Below are 16,677 nucleotides of genomic sequence, written 5' to 3'. Positions count from 1 at the left end.
TCTTTTTTAGTATTATTTGTTTTAATGTAAATACATAGTTGTTTTTGTGTTGATTTGGGTATCATTCGTGATATTAATATATTCTCTCACTGTCTTCCTAATATGTACGTTATATATTTTGGAACATATACAAAATTAAGAGTGTTTATGACTAACATTTGCATGAAGTATAGATTAACGGTTATATATAAACCTCCTCTCGGCATGGAGGAGAGAGAATCACAATTTGCATGAATGACATAACCATCACTTTTTTATAAAAATAAACGGATTTCAAACAAATAATAGTAAATCACAGGTAGAGATGTCAATTTAACCCACGGGGACCCACCTCAAACTGGTGGGGAGTCTCTGAATACACGGAAGATGGAATGTGGATGGGGAATTCATTCCCGGCCCCAACCCCGTCCCCGCTCCGGTTAAAAATATTATTAAAATGTAATCGAAGACTTTGTTATAATATTTAGATTGATTTTTGATTTTTTTTTTTTTGTATAGATTTTTTAATTTTATGAATGAATTTATCTTCTAATAGTTAGTTTTTAGATTGATCTTTGATTTTTTTGTATAGAATTTTTAATTTTATGAATGAATTTATCTTCTAATAGTTAGTTTTTAGATTGATGTTTGATTTTTTTGTATAGATTTTTTAATTTTATGAATGAATTTATCTTCTAATAGTTAGTTTTTAGATTGATGTTTGATTTTTTTTTTTATAGATTTTTTAATTTTATGGTTGAATTTATCTTCTAATAGTTACTTTTTACTTTTATAAACAATAAGTTACAATTTGACATTTTAGTGGTTTTAAATAATAAAATTGATAATATTGTATCGAAAATAAAAATAACATTGAAAATGTATATACAATTAAAGGTGTGGATTAAAAATGAAATTTAACCTTCAAATATATATATATATATATTTTTTCCACGGAACTCGATCTCCGTGGCAAATCCCCGTCCCGTTCCATGTGAAAAAATTGGTGGGAATGAAGAATGTGATAGGGTTGCCACGACGGAGACGGGGACGCGAAGTGGCATCCTGGCCTCATACCGTCCCATAGACATCTCTATATACAGGTGCACAAAAAATCAAGCCCACAAAACACATACCCCACTATATGAAGGGGGCCAAGCTATGCAAAATTGTGTTAAGTGAATAATTACAAAAATACAAACGTACCAAACATCAAATTATTAATTACACTTTTGTATATAACGTTGATGTAATTTTAATACTTTTTCAGTTTTATTCTTGTCGTGACGTTTTAATATGAACATGCCTACCAAGTCTTACTATTAGGTCATTTTAATGAGTTTTGACGATGAATCAAATTCAGCCTTTGTATTTGTTTCAAACTTTGGCAGAGAACATGTTGAATTTGCAATTCATGTCTTGAGTTGCACGCATATATAACATTCGAGTGAAAATGATCATCCTATATTCTAAAGTGTTCAAAATTTGGGTGAGAAATTTGTTATTTGTCTAAAATCTTTAATCTCAAGGCAATTCAATTCATGTCTAACCCAATCCTTAGAATTTAAATCATACTTATTTGGGAGGTTTTAGTGGTTGTAAATTATGAGTTAGTTTCTAATTCCAATTAGCTATAAACATCATATCAAATAATACATTCAATCCAAAGCATCTACCCTCTCGTACTAAACAATACAAGGCAATTTTAAACAAAGCAAAATAAACCAAAAAATATTATCAAAATTTTATATTATATAAGTATCTATTAATATTACTATTGTAACAAAATTTACCAATATTTCTGGTTAATATAATCTAGAATTTTGTCATATTATATATATATATTTGATAGATTTATCACTTACATTAAATTTCCAAAACAAACAAGGATGTGTTCCCAATATTTAAGTTTAGTTTTGATTTATTTGCACTTATTAATGTTGTTAGGGAATATATTCTCACCAATTGATTTTTCCTTTTCCTTTTGAGGACCCTCGCGAATTGATTTTAATCAAATGGAATATTTCAATATGAACCAATTCTTTATACCAAACTTATCTCTTTTTTTCCACTCTGACGGATCATATTTTTATTCCTCATTTTTAAATAACAAACTTAATTCTTATCAAATACTTTCAACTTAATAAATAAATAACAAAAACATTGCGTACGAAAAAAAAGAATATCATCCACTTTCGAGAAGCTACCCAATATAATTAACATTTTTATGCGATTTATAGTAAAACAATGGAGTTTATAATATAGCATAATTCAAACCAATGTTTAGATTGATTAATTCATTCCATATATATAATTTTTAACACAATTTTCTTTCTCAATAATTTTTCATTTCATAATTTAGCTGTTGATTACTCACTTTTTGCAATACTCACGGTTATGAACAATCTTGAATTATTTTACCTTAGCATGGAAACTTTATCCACGAGACCATCGTCTACTTTTTTTTTTTTCATTTATTCCATTTTATCTTTAACCAAGCATTTTCCTTTCATCATCCCATCAATAACAAGTAATAGTCTTATGGTATTTGATCAAATTTACCAAAATAATAAGTAAAGTTATGTTTTAACAAGTAATGGTCATGTCATCACCTAACTACAAAATTTTCCAAAATAAGAGCTTAGGTTAGTATGCTACAAACTTCTTCTCATTCCTCTTTCTGGCTTCTTCTTCCCCTACTCCACTATCAACTCCTTCAATCGCTAATCACGCACCCTTACATCGTATGCATGTTCGTATTAGCTAATGCTGTGATCCAATAACACACCATTTTTTAAATCCCATTTCTAATTTCTTCACAATCAAAACACACAATAATGTCGGGGAATGGTGGGTTGGCTAATGCTATGGCAATTTCTCAATCTATTGAGTGTCAATTTTACCCGTTTATTCATCCCTAACTTTCCATTCTAATCGATTTCTGTCAATTTTTCCTCTGATTTTAGATTCCCTTCAGGGCTTTCTCGCCGCTGCTGTCGATGCCGCCAAGAAAGCCGGACAGGTCTGATCTTTCTTCTTGTTTACTCCTCTACTTATTTCGCTTTCCAAATTCACTCCACCCTCGTTTTTACCTATATAATGATTTGGGTTTTTCTCTGATTTTTATTTCTTGTAGTTGATCCAGGAGAAATTTTACCAGACCAAACATGTCGAACACAAAGGAGAGGTACCCTTTATTATACTCACTATCTCAGGGTCAATCTCAATTCCCTTTGTTTTGTTTCTGGATTCTAATAAGTTTTGTCTTGGAATGCAGGTGGATTTGGTTACTGAAACTGACAAAGCTTGTGAAGATCTTGTGTTTAGTCATCTCAAGCAGTGTTTCCCATCGCACAAGGTTAAGTCTTAGTCAGTTTCTTCAGGGGAGAATTCTGTCATTTTGTTTGGTTGTGATTTTATTTGGTTCAATCGTTCACTGTTTTAGTTCATTGGAGAAGAGACTAGTGCAGCTTATGGTACTATGGAGCTGACTGATGAGCCCACATGGATTGTTGATCCCATTGATGGAACTACGAACTTCGTTCACGGGTGCTAGTTTACTTATATGCTCTGTGGTTATCGAATCTCATTTATTGTTTATAAAATCTCAATAACTTTTTTTTTTCCAGATATCCTTTTGTTTGTGTCTCAATTGGTTTAACTATTGGCAAAGTTCCAACAGTTGGTGTTGTATTCAATCCAATCATTGATGAGGTGAGGAAATATAGGCTCCACCATTTCCTATTCTTTCACGTATTAAGTTTAACTATGACTTGTTAGAATGATATAATTGGAATTCTACTTTATAATGTCTGAAATTTTACACTTATTTTGATTTTTTCTTTGTACTTTTAATACTCACTACCATATCAGCATTTATGGGCCGAAGTCATTTATAGTTTGATTCAGTGTTCTCCTTATCATGTATAGCTTTTTACTGGTATTCGTGGACAAGGTGCTTATCTCAATGGGAAAGCCATTAAAGGTGAATTTTTGTGATCTTTTAAATTCTTCCCTTCTACCTTTCAAGTTGTTGACATACCTTGGAATATGTTGGCTAAGTTATTTACGTATTCTTCATCAACGTTTTTAACCCTAGGGGTTTAGAGAAATACTATATAAACTCTACATTTATACAGGCACCTCTGTATTTTGAATTATTAACTCTAATAAAACTATTCCCTCTTTATCTTATGGACGTAACTGACACACGGTTGGTGAACACTGTTTGTTGATTTCTTGTTATTTTACTCTTTTTTGTTTCTTTATTTTTCATTTCATAACATGGGTAAACTATGCTAAAGTTTTGCATTATTTCTCTTTTCTTAAATGAATTTCTACGTTCTGCAGTATCCTCCCAAGATCAACTAATCAAATGCCTTCTGGCTAGTGAGGTTAATATCAGCACTCAAATCAAGATCTTATACCACACTTTAAATTAAACAGGGTGAAAAACCATCTTAATTATTGATTACTGGATGAGCAGACTGGAACTTCACGTGAAAAATCAACAATCGATGATATTACTGGCAGAATTAACAGGCTTCTCTTTAAGGTGCATACAGTTGGTTACATTCGAAAGTTAACATCTTAATCCAAATTGGCTTTGGTTATTATCATCATACCCTATCTATAATGCCTGTAGGTGAGATCTCTTAGGATAAATGGATCGTGTGCATTAAGTCTCTGTGATGTTGCCTGTGGAAGAATCGATCTATTTTATATAAATTGCTATGGAGGTCCTTGGGACGCAGCTGCTGGCGCTGTAATCTTAACGGAAGCTGGAGGATTAGTCTATGACCCGTAAGTAATCACAGAGAGTTTCTCTCTTTATGATGTCTTTTGTGGTCTTCAACATTGATCGATGAGTTGAGAAACTTGAATGTTTGATTTGGGTTTTACTGGCTGTGGTTTCTTGCTTCAGATCTGGTAGAGATTTTGATATCACAGCTACGAGACTTGCTGCTTCTAATCCACTTCTCAAAGAGACATTTGTTGAAGCTTTGGCACATCCTTGATCAGAATATACCTGTATTGACAACAATAGGTACCAATTCCACAACTTCAAGGCAATCAACAAGTTAATTTAATGTTATAATCGTTAGCTTATCTCTTGAATTGTTGTATGATTAAAATTCAATCCTAGAGTTGAAACTTGAAATTGTCTTTGAAACTCTTTTTACGTGTGGGGAATCCAAACTAGCACCAACCTTTTTGTTGTTAACACATCTATATGTCGGTTGAGTTTTGCACGTTTTGGTGTGTCTTTAAAATTAAAACTATTGTTTTTTAATTTCAGAACTTTTCTGTGGGACTCTTTTTTTAAAATAATAACAATTATTATTATTATAAAATTGTTTGATTGACTTACAGACCATCTCTATCATAGTTTATATAGAATAAACCGCCATGGTTGATTTTGCCAATCTTAAAAAGAAAATAATAATGTGTTTATAAGAATGAGGATACCGATTGGTATCAACGATGCTTTATATATTTCAATGTCAACAATGGCATACTTTAATAGAAATATAATCGACTTTCTCTTATTCTTAACTTTATCGACACAGTATGAACTAATTTAACTTTATTCACCATTTCTATTATGAATAATTTTATTGTTACTTTGTGTATACATATGGAGGGAATTATATGATTGTTGAGATTATATACATGCTAGTTGGTCATTTATGAGTGGAAAATCCAAACCACAATAACACATCTATATGTTAGTCCGTCAAATTTATCTCGCTTTGACATTTTTTTTTTAATTTCGTAACTTTCTAGTGGGATTCTTTTCTTTTTTAAAAAAATAATAATAAATTGTTTGATTGTCTTACAAATCATCTCTATCGTATGCAATGAATTTTTCATTAAAAAAAAAAAAAAAAAAAAAGTTGTATGCATTGAAATTTAAATGAGCAAAGTGAAAATGGGCTTGGAGAATACAAAAGCCCAATGAGCTTTAATAAATGAGCTGAGATTAGTCCAATTGTATGGAAGAAATGCTAAAATCATCATTGATGTCATATTTTCTAAAGCTTAACTTCACTTTAATTGGGATGATCTGTTATTCAACCCCCACTCCCATAGTCATCATTAATTACAAATCATGTATTAAACGGGAGAATACCCTTTCAAATGTAAAATCTAACATATTGACATACATCTGCATGCTAGTGTAACATGAGGTTTGTTGTTGTTCAATTCTCTTGTAGAAGAAAAATAAGCTTAAAAAGCGTACATAAACCTTAAGACTTATCCTATTTTTTAAAAGATTTATAAAAAATAAATAGTGAGGCTAATAGAAAAAATATTAACAATTGTAAATTATGTTACAATATTTATAGAGAGAAGTGTAAGGGAGAGTAATTAGTTTTAGCTTAAAGATAGCATTGGTTGACATGCATAGTTGATGGATGCAATAATTTATGCTAAATGTAGAGGGGTTGGCTAAGGAAGAGGTAGGTAAGAGTTGGAGGTGGAGCCAAAAGAATTATTGTGGGCTCTTACAAAAAGAAAAATAGCATGAGGATGCTGTATTTATTATCAAAGAAAATCAATAGGTTTTGAATTAAAAATCTTTAAAAAATTAAAAAATTAATCTAAGAAGATATGATGTGTTACATTTAGTGATGTTATCATTTGTGTGTATTGAAGACAATGCATACATACATACAAGTCTTACTTAAAACTAAGGTAAAATAGAAGTAATTAAAATGAAAGTATAAATATGTGGGTGAGTGAGAAAGTTGAAATGGATGGGAATATTGAAAATGAAATTGAAGAAAAAGATAGTGAGGTTGACTTTAAATGGAAAATTAAAAAAAGAGGGTAGAAAGGAGGAGTTGTGTTGAACAACTAAATATTAAATGAGAAAAGGAAAGCTTATAATTTTGTGGGAATTAAAATAATTAATGTGAAGGAAAAAGAAGAGCCAAACATTAGTAACCCACCGACTCATTTACCATTCAAAATCTAAAGTTTAATTATTTTATAATTTGTGGTTGTGGTTAGTGAACTTCCTTCACTTAATCTTAATTAGATTTTTTTCAACAAACAAACACATAAAGAAAAATATATTTATATATATATATTTCTTTTCGATAAAGTTTCTTTTCCTATTTTGTCTTCTCTTTATTTTATTTCAAAAGAGAATCACTTTTTTCTTTTTCAAATTGCTTTTTTCTTTTGTTATTTATCTTCTTTCCGTCAAGAAAAACATATATATATTATATGTATGTATGTATTAAGAAAATTTGAGTTTGGCAACTAAAACAATAAGAATGAATTAATGATGTATAAAATTTTAAAGGATTTTTTCTCTACAATATGTATAAATATTTTATCAATAGTTATATTTTTGATAATTTTTAAAACTTTAACCATCCAATTATTTATGAAAGTTGATGCAGAAATTATGAATTTAAAAAGGAGCTTTGAATGAGTGGAGTTCGAATTCAATAATCAAACTCCATTTAACAAAAAGAGTGTACTTTTTAAAAAAATAAACTTCTTTTTTCTTTTCTCTTTTTGTTCCTATGAAATATCTTAATGTATTGTTCTTAATACGCGTAATCTAAAAATTAGAGAGTGCTATGTTTTTTTAGTTTTAATTTCATCTCTAAAGTTGATAATACATCAAATCATGATTCAAGTGGTTGATAATAATTAAAACAACAAATGATTTTTTTAGCTAAATGTGTTGTGAAAAAATGAAATCCGCAGTAAGTTTAAAATGTTTGTATTATGCTCAAGTTGGTTTCTAAATCTAAAAAGAAAATTATGAAATAAAGAGACTCGATGAAAAACAAATGTATTTTATTTAGAAAGGAAAAAAAAAAAGAATTGGGTGGGCGCGCGTGTAAATGACACGTGTGAAAAATAACCATTAAGAACAAAAAAGAGGGTTCAATCCCAAAAGCAGAGTGACAGTGGTAGTGCTACTCATAGTGGGATTCCCTCAATTTTTGTTGAGAAAAATCAAACATTTCTACTTCATTTCCTTTTACTTCCCAACTCCACAACAAATCAGATTAGAACTCTTCATCCTTTTACCTATTCTTAACTCTACTCTTTGTGTTAGTAAACTACATACAGTTATATTACCATGGGTCATTTTAGATGGAGCCGTAATACATTGGTATCAAAAGAAAAAGGAATATGTGAAAAAATAGAAGAATTCAGCATACCCATAAATGACTTCCAGAAGTAACAGGACCAGAAAAGAAAAAGAAGGAGAGTTGTAAAGTGGCATTGAAGAGAGCCAAGAGATTTGGAAGCATCCATTTGATTTGGAATATATTTAAGTTTCACCTAACCAACCATATGGTCAATCCAAGTGTTCAAAGGTAAGTAAACGAAATAATTAACCATAACATTCAAAAATGTCTCTTTCATCATTTCCTAAACTCATAAAATAGTTAATATATATTGTCACGTATGCACATGGTTGATTGTTTAAATATTATACATAATTTAATATTTGCCCAGATTCGTGTCTAATGATTGTGAGTAGTGGACTCTAAACTTAGTATTCTAGATTTTACACTCAACTTTATATTAAATATGTATAAAGAAAGTGTATTTTTTAGAAATGAAATCACCAACCCTACATGGGCGCCATTATTGATTCCGTGTGGTGTAATTTCAATTTTTGATCATCAATACTTTTACCTAAAACTCCCACACTGCTTTAATACTTATTTTGATTCATAAGCAACTTTTTTTTTTTTTTTAAATATATGGTGAGGGTTCATATTAACTTTTTTCTTAAAGCCATTATTATACATCACTAAAAGCTTAAATCATAATATAAGTACAAATCACCTTTCATGTTAATTTGATATTTGTACTTATAGAATTGATTTGTACAACCAACCAACAGGGTACATTAGTGAAAATTGTTTAAGAAAATTTATATATTTTATTTTATTTAATAGAAGTATATATACATATATAAATTACTGAATTAAGAGGAACACCAAAAAGAAAATCAATTTCTAATAATATTTGTCTATTTTTCTGGAAAAACAAGTTGAGTAAATCAATTTATCTCTGTCCTCTTCATTCAAATCCCCAGTTAATGAAATTATCACATAGCAAAATTTGTTATTAATGAAATAAAAATATCTTAATATTATGTGTGTGGAATAAGTTTTGTTAAATTACGATAATATGTGTGCAATAAATTATAGGGTCCACTATTGTTTGGGAATTGGAGAGATATGCATTTAATTTAAGAACCCTACACAACTATCTATACACACACTCTTTCATTAGTCACCATATACATCTTTATTACTTTTCTAAAATCCTTTCGTGGCTAAAAAAATATTTATTTCTTGATTACTTTTAAAAAATATATAAATTGAATTCAACCCTTTTTTAAATAAAAAATAGTCGAAGTTAATCGGGTGAAATTGTTTTTGTTTTATACATGTTTATTGAATCAAATAACTTTTTAAATTTATATTCATACTATCGTTTTATCGTTTTATCGTTTTTAATGCGTCGAGAAAGTAATAAGGAATCGATAGGTAAGATATAAAGTTGAAAAAGTTAATTTTTACATCCATATCAGTAGTCGATTTCAGGCTAGAAGCATCGAGACAAACTAATTTGAGGATGTTACCAAAAGAAATGTGATAATTTTGAAAGATGATACCGACAACTTTGCTTTAGAAAAATCTACATTTTTCTTCAATTACTCACTTCAAAATTGAACAAAACAAAAATAAATAAATAAAGGGGTAGTTTCAATTATAAAAGAAATAAGAAAGCTTACATACTAATTTAAAACTATAACTATCCAACTCAATGTTTTGTTTGTTTATATCTTTAATGTTGTAATCATGAAACCTCATGAAAAGGTGAGTAATAATTATTTTTTCACTATAAACTTTAAAGTATATCTTGATATTTTTAACGAAAATTTTGATTTAAAGCATAAATGAAACAAACTATATGGCTTTTTAAAGAAAAAAATAAAAAGTAGGAAGGAAGGAATATTAAACAATGATAATAATAATAATGGTGATGGTTGTTATTTTGGGGTATGAAAAAATCTGATACGGAAATCTGATGGACTTATAAGATCCGATAATAAAAGCAAACAAAATCTCTATTCACTGAATTAAATGTTGATTAATTAATTTGTCTTTTTAATTAATCACAGTCCAATTCAATTAAGGTGATCCACAGCTAAGCAGGTTGGCCAATACCATACGAATTAATTTAAATTAAACCACTTAATTACAATTATTAATTCCATGATGTTGTGTAGTTGGTGCTTCTATTTTTGTTTCTTTTTTCTTTTTTGAAAATTTTCTTTTGCTAATATGAAAAAGACACACTTTATATTTAATGTCCCCATTGATTATATCATCACCGTGGAAACGTCCATCTTAAGAAATCCACATTACCAACCATTTTCATTTTCAATTCCTTTCTTTATTTCTTCTATTCTTCTCTTACCCTCTTACAAATCTCATTTCTTAATTCATTTTTTGGGTACATCTCTTAGGCAAACAATCCCCCACCTAACCTCTACTACTTTATATTATTTAATACTTAATGGTAGCGACATCTCTATTGTTATAAGTAATTTTAAATTCAATGATATAATCGATATAAAACAAAACAAAATAAAAAATCGAACAAAAATTAACGTAACAGACTCAACTTAACACAATCACAATTAATAAGACATACCTCGACCAACTTTATTGGATACTGATATTAACGTTTATCTTTGAATAATTATAATAGATTTTATGAATAATAATTAAGTATATAACAATGTTTTTTTTACCAATATAGTAAATTTTATTATCAATTTAATTTTTTAGAAATGTTGTTATATAACTAAAATTTTGATATTAATTAGAAAAGAAACATGTTCTAGTGTATTTTTAGTAAAGGGAAATTAATTGAATGAAGAGGATGATATCACACATGCCATTTGTTGGGAAACCGGACCGGGCTACCTGATTTCACCTTTCTATCTTATTTGATCGGTCTTTAATATTTGCAGTACTTTGTTCAGTTGTAATATTATAAACAACAAAATTTGTCAACAAGAAGAAAAGAAAATATATGAAGAAATATGATGTGACATAAATGTGCATTTATTAAGTCAAGTATAGTGGATATATCTATTTAATGATTTAATATCCCATCATATGAAATAATAAATTACTAACTCCATCTACATCCACGTATACAATTCCAATTTCTCATATTTAATCAAATCATAATCTCATAAAATAAACAATTACCAGCTATTTAATCAACCTCAAATATCATTCATAGATTTGTAAGTAAAAAAAATCATAACTATTAATTTTTCATATTATATACTATATGAATGTCATGTTGTACATAATTGCACTCTACAAAGTGCAATTAGTTTATTAATTTTATTTTCAAAATTTTAAATTTAAAGTAAGAATTAAGAAATACAAAAATATATTTTCATAGTTTTCATTATTGAAAATATATACTTTAAAATAATTTCATTTGATTCAATGTAAATGTAAATGAAAGCAAATAAAAAAATATAAACTTCACGCTTAGACCCTTATATTTAAAATTTTAAAATTAAATTTTGGTTGGTTAGGATGAGATTATATTCTACATTATCATATGATTCATATCAATTTGATTGGCAATGAAGATCTTTAAATTAAGGGATTAATACATTAAACATAAATTAAAAAACTTGAAGCGAAGTTAGATAAAGCAGCATGATTATTGATTAATTATATATACCGGTGGTCTTAAATTAATTGTTTGGGCAATATGCATGCATATTGATTAATTCAAGAAACTCCTCTTAGTTTATTATTATTATTAACATCATCATTTATGGCCTATCTATTTAATATATAATATATCATAATAATAATAAAAAAAAAGAAAAGGATTGGAACTTAGAAGGGTCGTGAAATTCGAGACACACAGCTTTCTTAAAATTCAAATTAAAGGAAAAGCTGCTTTTTAATATACAATATTTGTACGAATAATTTGTTTTTATTTACTTCCAAGTTCTTAAAATCTTTTTTTTATATATATATTAATTAAAAGAAGAAAAAGAGAAAAAGAAAAGACAGAAAAATGATAATAATAATAATAATGAATATAGTCTGGACTGTGTAGAGCGTACACATTGGGAATAGTATTTATTTTAAAAGCATAGTTGTATTGAACAGTTATAAACAATAATTATACACAAAAATACACCTCAGCAACACGCTATTTTATTAAAGTACATCTTTATTGGTTTCCCTCAAGATCAATTAAAAGAAAACAAAAAACTGCTTTATTTATTATTAGTTTCATTAATTTTTCTAACCTCTTGTTCTTAGATATTGTAAATAATAATAAGATAGAGAGCTTTCTGAAAATGATCATTTATGAAATGTACAAGTTCTATTTGTTTGTCAAAAAGTTTAATGCTAAAATATAAAATCATATGTGTTTTCTTTTACATTTAGCCTACCTACAATAATCTCAATTGTTACTATATTTCATAATCTTGTGATTATATGGTAATTTCATATACTATTATTTCTTTCATAGCTATAATAATCAATTCTAAACATAATCAAAGTAAAAAATGTTAAAAAGATGTCTATTTATTTAGTGTTTTTTCGATGCTTGGTTTTGAAAATAAAATTATTTTTAAAAATTTTGAAATTTCAAATGATAGGTTGATTATTGAGAATAGTCCTTAAGGCATTTTTAAAGTTTGCTTTTAAACAGTAAAGTAAAGGTGTAAGTAGTATATATATTTTTTCTAATTAATTAAAACATGGTCTAAATTATGTAACTTTAAACACGATTATAAAAACATTTCATTTATGGAATTATTGAGATTAAAGTAATGAGAATTTGAAAGTATTTACAAAAACTACTCTTCTTTTTATTGCAGTGAAGATTAACAATTATAATTAACCACAATAATTCATTTATTCATGAAATCTTATTGGAACTGTTCATATCCAGTTCATCCTTCGGAACCATATCACATGATTTTACCGTACAGTTTGCCACATTATTGTTAAAATTACAATCATCTTTTGTGTATATCAATACATACAATGCTTGTTTTCATAGGATCTTTAGACAGGGTGGGAGTATAGTATGAACAACATACCAACAATATAACATAATTCAAGCCAACAATGATAAAAGAAGATTGAGATTAAGTGAAAAATATATATAAGATAGTTTAGAGTAACGTAGAGTACTGCTTGCGCTTGTCCTTGCCCAAACTAGTAGAGTTTGTACAATTCATGAATGTTGAAGTTGAATATGGAGAGAGAATAGAAGTAAGACTAAATTGATCATGTTTGTAAACACAAGATGATAGCAGTAAAGAAAGCAAATAGATACTATGAAAAACTAAAAGACTCTGTATGTTTAATAATAAGAAGTGCATGTGAATAATAGCACACCTCAGCCATATTATTGTGATGTAAAGACATAGACATACCACTTGGGCTATTACACTTTTGACCTAGAATGTATACACAATATAGATAAACAAGTTAATCCCCTTTCCGTTGTATTTTACGAAACTACTTTAATTTCTCTCAAGTCACTGTCCATACAACTTTTTCCCATGAATGTAATTATCTATAATTTAAAAAATAAAAAAGTGAAATGAATAAATAAGATATTTGTGTCCGGACCACAAGAGTAGAGGCTCCATTGTTTGCAAATAATTTTCTCAGAAGTGGTAAAAGAATTTTACCCTTTTTCACTTTATGGAAAATTCTACTTTGTAAAAATAAAAAATAAAAAGTTACCCCTTAAAGAATGGCGGTGGGGTAAAAGGAGGTGTTTGATTTGAGAAGTGAGAAGTAAAGAGTAAAAAAGGGTTCTCGTTATCCGATGGAAAATTCCTTGCGCCGTCGGGCACGTGTGCATCGCCACTCATCGGCACGTGTGCATGCTTCGAGCCTTAAAAATAAAAAATAAAAAAACCGAGGAGGAGTGGAAGGATCGGGTAGGGCGTATCGGAAGAACGAACACGTGTTAGTTTCACAGCTAAGGTTACAGCTGTACGCTGACTATTGTCGTAAACTCCCAGACGCGATTCTGCCACGTAAGACCCCATAAGCTAAAGCTAAACTGTGTGTATGTGTATGTGGAAGTTGTGAACCGTAGTCCGTCCCTAGGGTCTAAAATGATTATAAATGAAAGGTGATTATATGGGTAGTTGTTGTAATTGTGATTGTAATTGTAATTGGTGGGAAGGAAACGACGCCGGTTTTGGTGAGTTGCCGACGGTCCCACAGGAGGGAATCCATACCCCACAAAGAGAGAGAGAGAGAGAGGTGTGTGTGTTTAAGGGCAAAGATGAAAGTAGGGGAAGAAGGTGCGACGGTTGTCACATCTGACCCTCCAGTTTGCACAAATGGATGGTGAAGATGAGTGGGATGAGATAAGAGGGTGGCCCAACTTTCCGTTATTAAAATCGTCTGTGACCATTCCAACCATACAAACCCTCGCAGCTCTATCTATCGAAACCAAAGATTGAAAGATTCCATACTAAATGCAACACTCATTACCATAAACCAAATATACCTCTCTTCTCTTCTCTTCTCTTCTCTCCCCCCCCCTCCGCTTCCCTTCCTCCTATCACATTCCTTCTTCTCCGGCCATGATAATTTCCCCATAAACAAAACTCTTAATCAAATTCTTCTACGCCTTTCAACTGAGATTTTTTCTTTCCAGTTTTGGAAATGGTGTCGCTTGAAGATTCTCATTCCACTTCTAATCGCTTTCCTTTGACCAGAAATTGTTATAGTCCATCCTCTACTACTTCCAGTAAAATCAGCAGGAACATTGGCCGTTCTATGCGTACTATTCGTTCTAATTTCTTTCAAGATGATAATAGTTGTACCTTTAATGGCTCTGTCGCTGCTAAATCCGGCTGTGTCTCTGAAAATCTCACCGATTCTGTCATCGACTTGAGACTTGGCGAGTTGGCATCGCGTAGCCCTAAATGGTCTAAGCAATCTTCTGAACAGGAACAGGATTTTCTTGAACTTTCTCATGCTTTCAGTGATTTCTCCGCTTGTAGTAGTGATATTTCTGGAGAATTGCAGAGACTTGCAAGTTTACCTTCTATGGCGGTTGTTCCTCAACGAGAAGGTGAGGATGGTGACCCGGAGCCTGAACCCTGTTTAGGGTTTTTGCAGAGAGAGAATTTCTCCACTGAGATTATTGAGAGTATTTCGCCTGAAGATCTACAGCCGACTGTTAAGATCTGTATCGATGGGCTTCAATCTTCGTCAATTGCGGTCAAGCGATCTGCGGCGGCTAAACTGAGGCTTCTGGCGAAGAATCGGTCTGATAATCGGGTTCTCATTGGGGAGTCTGGGGCTGTTCCTGCTTTAATTCCTTTGCTTCGATCTACCGATCCATGGACACAAGAGCACGCCGTAACTGCCTTGCTGAATCTCTCTCTCCATGAGTCTAATAAAGTTATTATCACGAATGCTGGAGCCGTGAAGTCGCTGGTTTATGCGCTCAAAACCGGTACGGAAACTTCGAAACAGAATGCGGCGTGTGCTTTGATGAGCCTTGCTTTGTTGGAGGAAAACAAAACTTCGATTGGGGTTTGCGGGGCCATTCCACCACTGGTATCTTTACTACTGAATGGATCGAATAGAGGGAAGAAGGACGCGCTCACGACGCTCTATAAGCTTTGCTCGATCAAACCGAATAAGGAGCGGGCCGTCACTGCTGGAGCTGTGAAGCCATTGGTGGCGCTAGTAGCAGAGCAAGGTACGGGTTTAGCAGAGAAGGCGATGGTGGTTCTGAGTAGCCTGGCTGGGATTCAAGAGGGAAAGGATGCGATTGTGGAAGAGGGTGGAATTGCTGCGCTTGTAGAAGCAATTGAAGATGGGTCGTTGAAAGGGAAAGAATTTGCAGTGTTGACACTATTGCAATTGTGTGTTGAGAGTGTGAGAAATCGAGGGTTGCTCGTCAGCGAAGGTGGAATTCCCCCATTAGTTGCACTTTCTCAGACTGGAAGCGTTCGAGCAAAGCATAAGGTGATTACCGAAAACTGATTAGTCATCAATTTTTACACGATTTTTTGTTAACTGATTCTATGAAATGAACACTAATGAAAAATTGTTAATTTTTGCAGGCAGAAACGCTTCTGGGGTATCTAAGAGAACCAAGACAAGTTGCATCCTCATCAAGTCCTTAACAATTGGCCTGAGATGGGTGTTTTTTAGGAGGTAATTGTATTATTAAGTAGTAGTGGTATCGTGGTTGCTGTATATAGGGAGTGGTTTTTTTGATGGTTTGTACAGCGTGGTTGAGAATGTTGGAAGAATGAAGATTGTAGAATGAAGTTAGTAGTGCAGTTAGTAAAGCCAAAAACTGACGGTTAGAGAAGAAGAAGTATGATTTTTAACTAGGTTCTGGGATATCCTTTTTAATGACATTCCGATTTACTAAATAGTGTAATATCACTTGGTTTGATTTTCTGGGTTTGGGGATTTGATGAAATTCTGATTGGTGGTTGTGTGTCTTGTATGGGTGAAGAACCCAAATTCTGTGGAACTCATCTTCTTGTTTCTTACATATTAAAGCTGGGAATTGCACAGATTTTGTATAATCCAGTGTGTTGGATATCCAACTCTTGTTAATCTCTCTTTTTCTTCACCTTTA

The 16,677-nt window shown here is 30.8% G+C and overlaps 2 protein-coding genes across 5 annotated transcripts; both read left to right on the top strand.

Annotated features, from left to right (window-relative positions):
* Window positions 1–2,536: 2,536 nt before the first annotated feature.
* Window positions 2,537–5,258, top strand: LOC101206261 (inositol-phosphate phosphatase). 4 transcript variants are annotated; one of them, XM_011659817.2, is made up of 11 exons: window positions 2,537–2,624; window positions 2,946–3,001; window positions 3,116–3,166; window positions 3,257–3,337; window positions 3,425–3,528; window positions 3,609–3,693; window positions 3,910–3,964; window positions 4,330–4,373; window positions 4,466–4,534; window positions 4,625–4,782; window positions 4,904–5,258. In XM_011659817.2, exons 1-11 carry the CDS (start codon window positions 2,576–2,578, stop codon window positions 4,995–4,997), a joined length of 846 nt encoding a protein of 281 aa, XP_011658119.1. In that variant the 5' UTR covers window positions 2,537–2,575; the 3' UTR covers window positions 4,998–5,258. The 4 variants fall into 4 exon arrangements, with proteins under 4 accessions (XP_011658119.1, XP_031742468.1, XP_031742469.1 ...); XM_031886608.1 differs by having other exon boundaries at window positions 2,555–2,624; window positions 3,125–3,166; XM_031886609.1 differs by lacking the exon at window positions 2,537–2,624 and adding an exon at window positions 2,631–2,829 and having other exon boundaries at window positions 3,125–3,166.
* Window positions 5,259–14,250: 8,992 nt separating this feature from the next.
* Window positions 14,251–16,624, top strand: LOC101207388 (U-box domain-containing protein 4). The gene is made up of 2 exons (XM_004134751.3): window positions 14,251–16,049; window positions 16,148–16,624. Exons 1-2 carry the CDS (start codon window positions 14,733–14,735, stop codon window positions 16,208–16,210), a joined length of 1,380 nt encoding a protein of 459 aa, XP_004134799.1. The 5' UTR covers window positions 14,251–14,732; the 3' UTR covers window positions 16,211–16,624.
* The last annotated feature ends 53 nt before the right edge of the window (window positions 16,625–16,677 follow it).

The sequence above is a fragment of the Cucumis sativus genome, chromosome 6 (assembly GCF_000004075.3).
Source record: "Cucumis sativus cultivar 9930 chromosome 6, Cucumber_9930_V3, whole genome shotgun sequence".
NCBI classification, from domain to species: Eukaryota; Viridiplantae; Streptophyta; class Magnoliopsida; order Cucurbitales; family Cucurbitaceae; genus Cucumis; species Cucumis sativus.
This window is presented reverse-complemented; position numbering and strand designations above follow the sequence as displayed.

Bases quoted from the DNA above. Each gene is read 5' to 3' on its own strand.
- LOC101206261 (XM_011659817.2), top strand. From the start codon at position 2,576: ATGGTCATGTCATCACCTAACTACAAAATTTTCCAAAATAAGAGCTTA. The intron at 3,167-3,256 runs GTACCCTTTATT...CTTGGAATGCAG, and splicing joins ATGTCGAACACAAAGGAGAG to GTGGATTTGGTTACTGAAAC. The intron at 3,694-3,909 runs GTGAGGAAATAT...TATCATGTATAG, and splicing joins TCAATCCAATCATTGATGAG to CTTTTTACTGGTATTCGTGG.
- LOC101207388 (XM_004134751.3), top strand. From the start codon at position 14,733: ATGGTGTCGCTTGAAGATTCTCATTCCACTTCTAATCGCTTTCCTTTG. The intron at 16,050-16,147 runs GTGATTACCGAA...TAATTTTTGCAG, and splicing joins GCGTTCGAGCAAAGCATAAG to GCAGAAACGCTTCTGGGGTA.